At 36.2% G+C, this 9,719-nt stretch overlaps 1 protein-coding gene across 3 annotated transcripts in view; it reads left to right on the forward strand.

Moving 5' to 3' along the window:
* Positions 1 to 9,513, forward strand: part of LOC107596169 (tetratricopeptide repeat protein 33-like) — a 28,389-nt gene extending 18,876 nt beyond the window's left edge. For all 3 annotated transcript variants that reach the window (XM_016286838.1, XM_016286839.1, XM_016286840.1), the window contains 2 exons: positions 3,573 to 3,704; positions 8,978 to 9,513. In XM_016286838.1, the coding sequence (XP_016142324.1) occupies positions 3,573 to 3,704; positions 8,978 to 9,343 (498 nt within the window). In that variant the 3' untranslated portion in view covers positions 9,344 to 9,513. The remainder of the gene's footprint in view (positions 1 to 3,572; positions 3,705 to 8,977) is intronic.
* Positions 9,514 to 9,719: the final 206 nt, after the last annotated feature.

Here is a 9,719-nt window from a genome sequence, read left to right on the forward strand (position 1 = left end):
CTGGGTTTAAGTGTCTTGCGCAAGAACGCAGTGGTGATCGGACAAAGCTGTTACACTAGTTCACCAGTTCATGAGTCACATTTACTTGGGATCAGACATGGGATCCTTCGTGTAAGTAGCCTAGATAGGTAATCATCTGTCTACCACTATCTGTGTTTGTGAGGAAATGTGTTGAATACAATGAAATGTTATAAACAAGCAGTGCTGAAGGAGTGCTGTGCTGCTTTTATTACCCTGACTAATAAAAAATAATTACAATTATTAATACAATTATTGCAATAATGATCTTTAAAAAAGCATCATATGACCCCTTTAAAACAGTTGGAAGCACAATTCATATGTGTCTAGATATTTGTCATTTTAAATTTTTAGGTCAAAAGGTTTTAAGGTCATAAGAAATGAAACATAAAATTTAAAGTATCCAAATGCATGACTAGTTTTGAAAGTGGCAATTGTGTAATATAAATACGTTATTGATTGTATTTTTGTTATTCACTGAATGTTGGTTGAAATAATGTAATGAACAGGATCATAGAGTTTGCTTCAGCTGATGGTGGGCTGTTTATGAAAAAAGTTTATGGATCACATTAATATGATAGCAACTCGTAATGAATAGTTAACCTGTTTTACGATAATGAATGACAGTGTTAAGACCCTTAAAGAAAAAAAAGCAGTTTGACGACCCTCCAGGCAGGCTGCTCCTTCAAAATGTTTGCAAGCACCTGCTTTTGTACAAATCAAATGGTAACAGGATATATTTGTAAAACAGTTGCGTGATGAAAATCACTGATAAAAATCACAGAATAGATAATATTATTATTGAGATGGCAGAGCTGGCAGAGCAGATGGTGGTCTCAGGTTATGATGAGTCAAAGATGCCTGGTCAGCTTTTTATTTGCGCCTTCATTTGTCAACTCATTCACTCATCTTACCTTTAATATCCCACTGTCTTTCACTCTCTCCTGTCAATTTTCCACTCCTATGATCTCATCTCAGCTTTAGCTCTGACAGTCAAGATGAGAGTCAATATTTTCATCTCTTTGACAACTTAATTGAATTAAATTTTCTACTAAACCGAGGGTATTGATAAACAGATCTAAATGTTACATAATTAATTTTTGTTTTTCTCCTTAACTTGTTCATCAGCATCATAGTTACTATATGTTTGGCTATTTTGACATGTCATTTTTAAATTGCAGGCATTCAAAATGATGACAAAGTTCTGTGACAAAATAGAACGAAGACCGATTTAACCTTTTGACGTTCATGATTTCAACATATCTGCAATGTAAGCTCTTCTCAGGAATGGTCTTGGATTGCATCATTTGGATTTATCTTTTATTTGACTTCACTAGTCTGTACAGAATTTGCTGATTGGCCCTAAATCTTGACATAGATGTTTGCATACTTGCTTACGCAATCATACGCACACATGTATGTCTGTTCAGTCTTCTTGTAACCCTGTTTTGTCTTTTTCATCCCTTCACTCTCTCTTTTTCTATATTTTCCATTCTCTCTTTTTGCTCACTTTTAAACTTTCATCGCTCTTCATCTTATCTTTGGCATAAGTGTCTTGGCTTTGATGTCTGTGAACGTTGTTTTTCATGGAACAGATGAGTTTGAGTGAAATGTCAAGTTGGTTTTTAATACACCTTTCAACGGATTGATTTTCTGATTACATTTTCTATCAAAGCAACAACAGTCACATATTCCCATATGGGTGTAAACTTCAGAAACTGGATAAAGCCTAAATCAAATATATGTGAAACTGTTAATGTAACAGTGAAAGAACAGGTTTTACCATACAATTGGGTATCTATTGTAGTGAAAGAAAGAAAATAGAAATAAAAAATAAATAAATGCATGCATATAAACATGTTTCTTTCAAAAAAAAAAAACTGCATCTGGAAAAACAATAAAGTTGTTTTCTACATGCTATAAAGAGTATGTCAGAATGATCATGATTTATTGAGCTGAGTGCACATGAACAACTACTTTCTTTCAAATTGCTATTGATCATAATACATTACTGTGAATGTTGACTGTACTCTTTTATTTGTTGCATGCATGTGAATTTTTTCTTCCTGCCTATATAAAACTGTCCAGTCAGTCCATTTTATTCTGAACAAAATCACTTGAACTCACATCATGTCATTATGACTTCCAAACTCATAAGTGGTAATTTCCCAGAAGCATTTGAGCGCAGCATAGGTCAGGGATTCGTTTCAGCACTGGTTGCAATTAAAAGATCTGGCTAGCCTTATTTTCCCCTTCTTGTAGTGACCTTTTCTGACTGATCACATGATCATAAGAGGTGAGTCACCTGAAAAGAGTGAGAAGGTGATGATTGAGTGTGTCACTCATTAGTAATCTGATCGCATTGAAGTGGCAGAATGGCAAGTTTATTTTAAAATTCCCTTCTCAATGTGTCACCGTGTCCCCTGCATCTGCTTATTACACTCCTGTTTAGCAGCGGCGCTCACCTCAACATCTGAATCTAACATTTTTCAGCCTGCCTGCAAATTCAGAACCAAACCTGCTGGAAACTAAGATTACAACTGCTGTTACCCTGGCAACACCCTGCCCTGTATAAAGCTGGTATTTAGTTTGATTATTGGGCTGACCTGAATTTAAAGGCTTTAAGTAAATAAAACTCCATAATGGAAACATCTGTGATGTAAGAACATCCCTGTGTTGCCACGTAGTGCAGTGTTTGCTCGCTCGTTGTCGTTATATTGTCTCTCTCTTATGGCCCAAGTGGATGTTTTGCGTCGTGATAACACTTTATTGATGTTTAAAATTACATTTTAAATGACATCAGCTTGGTACCTGTTGTAGCTGAGTAAATATGAATAGAGTTGCTCATTCTTGATATTAATTTGTTGACCAAACCTGAAGGCTGATTAAAAATATGTTACTGTTACTGAACAGTATGTTACTGAAATTAGGTTTGTGGTGACAATTAGTTAGTTTTGTTCTCCTATAAATTATACCTAGTCATACCTCAAAATTGTTGTATTCTTAAAAAATGTAATTTGCCAACAATGTGCTACAACAGCTGTTGTAAGTTGCATAAATCACATTTTTGTAAAGGCTGGAATACACTACACAACATTTGCCCACGTTTTTACAGTCTTTAGGAGTCATTGCACGTTGCCATAAGAGCCACTCTGAATTTTGGCCAGTTGGAGGAGACGGATTTCACAGAAACTCCTGTAGTGTATGATGGGCACAGACTCCATATTTATCTTCATAGTTCCAGACTGTGATTCCATTCAGTTGGAGGAGTCAGTTTTAGAGCTCGTATTGTTTTCATTTGTCATGCGTCTTCTAGCAATGAGGCGCTTGTTCTGTTTGACTTTATTGTGTTGGAAACAACCGGTATTCTGGTAGCGTGTGATCATCATTCATTTGGTGTATGATTCCCAGTTTTTCTCTGTAACCATTTACAAAGTCTGCAGGTGTTTGATGCCAAGTCTTTTCAAATCTGTTTAGATTTTAAAATGAGTGTTGAGAAAATATTTCAGGAATTGAGTCTGTCAACTTCTAACCTTGTAATGTGTAACCCTTAGGTGTTGATCACCCTTCAAGAGGTGTTCCTGGCTGTGCAGTCTGCAGGGATGGCCACCAGACTCCGCCCCCTCTGGTGGGAGGCGTGGCAAACTCTGGGCCGCGCCCAACTAAGTCTTGGTGAAGTAGAGCTAGTAAGTAGATTTTACGTAATGAGCTACAATTATCTAGTCAGTTCAGTGCCCTAGGCAACCACCTAAATAACCCAAATGAACAGCCGACCTTGGAAGTCAGTTTATTAGGTGATGAATTGTTTCCACACAAACAGTTTATTCAGCATTTTGAGGCATCTCCTTCATTTTTAAGCGAACAATCTCTAGTCTCCTAGCCAGCATCCCTCTGTGTTATGGTATCAGTGTCCTTGTCAGTCAGTATGAGGTAGATGTGTCCTCTTGCCACTTATCCATCACTCAAATTGAGTGTTATTGTGATGAAATGTGTAGTTCAGTACATCCAAGCCCAGGAGCATGGAAGAGTACTTTAAGAGGATCACTGCCACACCTTACATGCCCCGACCTGTGTGTGATTGATTGTGAGACAGACATGCTTAATGAAAGAAAACCTTGCAGATCCTGAAGTTCTCCAGCTAGTAAGCACTTGCGTGTGTCTGTTGTAATCCAAACGCTCATCGCGCACACTGAGTTTGACGTCTTGGCTAGAGATTGAATAAATAGTTTACTATTTTGGGCTAAGCATGCCTTGTCAAGTCATTCACCAAAGAGAAAAATAACCTGAGGATGGAGGAGGACTCAAATGAAATGTTAGGACTAATGTTTACGTTTTGTGATTTTTAAGAGGGCTAGAGTTTTTTGCAGGGTCATGGAACACATTTTCTTAGAACTGCTGCAGTGATAATTGACTTCCTGTTGAAAGGGTATTCATACCAAGGACAATAACTATTTTCCTACCCAAATCTTTAATTCATAGTACATCCTTTTTCAGATTTATTCAAACTCTGTCAGTCTCAAATGAAAATGTGTAACACCACTAAGAGCACCTACATTTGCTCTAATGAAAATAATTACTTTTAATAATATTTACGTGTATCGGGTCATAGTAGAGTTCATAGTATCAATGTTTATGCATTGTTGAAACATTTGGAAACGTGTTGACCACTTGTAATCATTTTTTAAATGAGTTTCTTTTCAGTTGACTGTGATTTGCATTTTCTTTGATTCTGATTCATAGTATCCAGCATTTTTCTCACAACATTGCATAATTTGACAAATTCTTTAAAGAAAAGCAGCTCATTTTACAATGTCCAGTTCATTCCAGCTCACAAAAGATTAATATCCAATCAATTTTACCACATTATGAGAACATTTTTCTGAAAATCATGCTGTTCTGGGAAATCTCCAGTGCATTGCAAATGAAAGTTCTATAAAGTTTGAGTCAGAAATGAAGAGGCTGGAGAAGAAGTGTCAGGGGTTTTATTTTTTTATTTTGCCCCCTTAGTATATTTTCATAAATTCTTGCACAAAAGGTGTAGTACAGTTTTAAAGTACACAAGTACTTTCTGTTTCATTCATTCTGCTGTTGTTATAACCACATGAAAATATAAAGTAACTTTTGCATTTGTACATACAAGCACGCACGCGCGCACACACACATACACAAAAATAATCTTATAGGATTCAGCACTTTTCAGTTTGTTGTGTTGGTCACTCTTAATAGAGGAGCAAGACTGAATGAGTCCCTATACCATGACTTCAGCACAACTGTTGAAATCATCTCTGTTAAATCGATCAGGACTCTGGAGGAGAAAAGGTGGCCATCAGATGGCTTTATTCCTCATTAAAGGTTTTCTTCATGACAAGGGCTGGGGATTCTTGGCTCCTGCTCACATTGGCTCTGATATTCTTTCTCTCTTTTAGGCTGATATGTGATCTAGTGTTTCTGTTGAAAGAGTGACCATTCCTTTGTAGATTGTCGAGTCAGTAGGGCAATTATGAAGGTAAACTGCCTCACTAAATCCTATTTATGATATTATTTTCCCCTTATTTTCCCAGGGGGTGAAGAGAAAGCAAATGTCGTTCTTTTTCTCTCTTTCATCCTCTCGTCCCCTGGGTAACATGAGCAGGGTGACTGATTCACAGCAGGAACTAGGCTTTAGGCCTTATACAGAATTAAATGAACATGTGTTTTATCAGTTCTCCATAGACCGAATGACCTCTTCAGCACTCAAGCAGCTGTGACGCTGTTTGCACATAAAAACCACCTTCATAAAATAAATATTTAGTTTTCTGAGAATCATTTTAATACTGTGGATACTGAATATTGAGTGTAGATCTGACACATGCAGCAGTTCAGTGTGTGTATTGAAAGATGTGTTTCATTCTTAATAATGGGCCTTGCAGCTGCTGTTTGTTTTGGTTTTGTTTTTTGTTTTTTTTGTATGCAAGCATGGATAATGTGATTTGTTAAGGCTTATTATAAGTCCTTATTTAGTTTTATTGAGCTGAAACCACATGTGTGTTTCTTTTTAACTTATTTCTTAAAGTGGGTTTTTGGGAAGAAATGGGAAATTACTTTTGTGTGAAAGTGAAGTTGTTTTAGTACATTTTCATTAGTTCCAGAAGGCTGCAGAGGTTTATTTTGTCATGAGAAGAGCAAGGAGTCATGAATGCTCATTTGGTTTGATTGTACAATAAACATCTGTTCCATGTTCATTTTGGAGTGTAAGGTATGTGCTCTTGAAGTGAAGAGTCCATGCATGTTATATTTTAGCAAAACGGAGAAGAGGGCAGAACAAGTGTTCAGTGTGCCACTGCTTTTGGTTATATGAAACATTTAAATTGAAATAAAAATATGAAATAATTCAAATTAAACTTAATTGGTCTTCTTGAGATTGCAGTTAGGTTAGAAGAGTTAGATTTAAAGATTAATCTCAAGCTGTACATGTGTGACAAATTTTGTTAGTGGATTTGTCAGGGGAGACTCGGGATGTGCTTGCTTATTTAATGATTTATTTTTGTGTTCTATGACGTAAACTTTTTAAAATGTAAATAAATTCATACTTTTATTCAGCAAGGATGCATTCAATTAATCAAAGATGACGGTAAAGGCATTTATAATGTTGAAAAAAGGTTTATTTCTCAAATAAATGATGTCCTTTTGAACTTTCTATTCATCGAAGAATACTGAAACGTATTATTAGGGTAGTAAACCGTTTTCAACATTGATAATAATAATAATAAATGTTTCTTGAGCAGCAGATTAGCATATTAAAATGATTGAGGACTGGAGTAATGGCTGCTGAAAATTCAGCTTAGCCTCAGAGGAATTACATTTGAAAAAATATAAAAAAACAAAACAGTTTTAAATTGTAATAATATTTCACAATATTGATGTTTACTGTATTATTGACCAAATAACACTTATACAATAAGATTCCATTTGTTATCATTAACTAAGAATAAAAAAATACTTCTAAAGCATTTAATAATCCTAGTTTATGTAAATTTCCACACGTTTTATGTTTCCCTCTGTGCGCTCCAGGCTGTACGGTCCTTCCAAGTGGCATTGCACCTGCATCCGTCTGAGCGCGCACTTTTCAGTTTGTTGTGTTGGTCACTCTTAATAGAGGAGCAAGACTGAATGAGTCCCTATACCATGACTTCAGCACAACTGTTGAAATCATCTCTGTTAAATCGATCAGGACTCTGGAGGAGAAAAGGTGGCCATCAGATGGCTTTATTCCTCATTAAAGGTTTTCTTCATGACAAGGGCTGGGGATTCTTGGCTCCTGCTCACATTGGCTCTGATATTCTTTCTCTCTTTTAGGCTGATATGTGATCTAGTGTTTCTGTTGAAAGAGTGACCATTCCTTTGTAGATTGTCGAGTCAGTAGGGCAATTATGAAGGTAAACTGCCTCACTAAATCCTATTTATGATATTATTTTCCCCTTATTTTCCCAGGGGGTGAAGAGAAAGCAAATGTCGTTCTTTTTCTCTCTTTCATCCTCTCGTCCCCTGGGTAACATGAGCAGGGTGACTGATTCACAGCAGGAACTAGGCTTTAGGCCTTATACAGAATTAAATGAACATGTGTTTTATCAGTTCTCCATAGACCGAATGACCTCTTCAGCACTCAAGCAGCTGTGACGCTGTTTGCACATAAAAACCACCTTCATAAAATAAATATTTAGTTTTCTGAGAATCATTTTAATACTGTGGATACTGAATATTGAGTGTAGATCTGACACATGCAGCAGTTCAGTGTGTGTATTGAAAGATGTGTTTCATTCTTAATAATGGGCCTTGCAGCTGCTGTTTGTTTTGGTTTTGTTTTTTGTTTTTTTTGTATGCAAGCATGGATAATGTGATTTGTTAAGGCTTATTATAAGTCCTTATTTAGTTTTATTGAGCTGAAACCACATGTGTGTTTCTTTTTAACTTATTTCTTAAAGTGGGTTTTTGGGAAGAAATGGGAAATTACTTTTGTGTGAAAGTGAAGTTGTTTTAGTACATTTTCATTAGTTCCAGAAGGCTGCAGAGGTTTATTTTGTCATGAGAAGAGCAAGGAGTCATGAATGCTCATTTGGTTTGATTGTACAATAAACATCTGTTCCATGTTCATTTTGGAGTGTAAGGTATGTGCTCTTGAAGTGAAGAGTCCATGCATGTTATATTTTAGCAAAACGGAGAAGAGGGCAGAACAAGTGTTCAGTGTGCCACTGCTTTTGGTTATATGAAACATTTAAATTGAAATAAAAATATGAAATAATTCAAATTAAACTTAATTGGTCTTCTTGAGATTGCAGTTAGGTTAGAAGAGTTAGATTTAAAGATTAATCTCAAGCTGTACATGTGTGACAAATTTTGTTAGTGGATTTGTCAGGGGAGACTCGGGATGTGCTTGCTTATTTAATGATTTATTTTTGTGTTCTATGACGTAAACTTTTTAAAATGTAAATAAATTCATACTTTTATTCAGCAAGGATGCATTCAATTAATCAAAGATGACGGTAAAGGCATTTATAATGTTGAAAAAAGGTTTATTTCTCAAATAAATGATGTCCTTTTGAACTTTCTATTCATCGAAGAATACTGAAACGTATTATTAGGGTAGTAAACCGTTTTCAACATTGATAATAATAATAATAAATGTTTCTTGAGCAGCAGATTAGCATATTAAAATGATTGAGGACTGGAGTAATGGCTGCTGAAAATTCAGCTTAGCCTCAGAGGAATTACATTTGAAAAAATATAAAAAAACAAAACAGTTTTAAATTGTAATAATATTTCACAATATTGATGTTTACTGTATTATTGACCAAATAACACTTATACAATAAGATTCCATTTGTTATCATTAACTAAGAATAAAAAAATACTTCTAAAGCATTTAATAATCCTAGTTTATGTAAATTTCCACACGTTTTATGTTTCCCTCTGTGCGCTCCAGGCTGTACGGTCCTTCCAAGTGGCATTGCACCTGCATCCGTCTGAGCGCCCCCTCTGGGAGGAAGACCTAGGCTGGGCCTTACAACTCCGCGAGCAACAAAAAGCTCCCCTTGAAAGAGCGAAACAGGAAGATGAAGCCCGAAGGCTCCTTGTGGAAGCTCCTGAGCTGAAGAGCGATTATGATTTTGAAAGCGATGAAGTGATTGAGGCTTGCACAGCCATGGCTGATAGACAGAAAAAATATGAGGACTTAAAGAAAACAGTGGTTGTGGACGCACGCGGGGTCGCCAAAGAGGTGATTGTCGAAGATGACAGCAAACCCACTTCATCCTCACAGTGTTGTTTAGTCGAGGCACGGGGACTCTGAGTGAAATAGAGGCTAGTTTTGTGTCTCCTCATCTGTGTATATTGCTTAGATTATGTATGTATTGTTGAGTTGATTTGATAATGCAGGGTTCTGATTGACTTCCGCATAGTGTTTAAAGTGTTAGTTCACCCAAAAATGAAAATTCGGTCATTAATTACTCACCCTCATGTCGTTCCAAACCCGTAAGACCTTCTTTCATCTTCGGAACACAAATGAAGATATTTTTGATGAAATCTGAGAGCTTTCTGACCCTGCATAGACAGCAACACAACTGAAATGTTTAGTTATGGCCCAGAAAGGTAGTAAGGAAGGACATCGTTAAAATAGTCCATGTGACATCAGTGCTTCAACCGTAATGTTATGAAGCTATGAGAAT

Source organism: Sinocyclocheilus grahami, unplaced genomic scaffold, assembly GCF_001515645.1.
Source record: "Sinocyclocheilus grahami isolate Dianchi unplaced genomic scaffold, SAMN03320097.WGS_v1.1 scaffold215.1, whole genome shotgun sequence".
Classification (NCBI taxonomy): domain Eukaryota; kingdom Metazoa; phylum Chordata; class Actinopteri; order Cypriniformes; family Cyprinidae; genus Sinocyclocheilus; species Sinocyclocheilus grahami.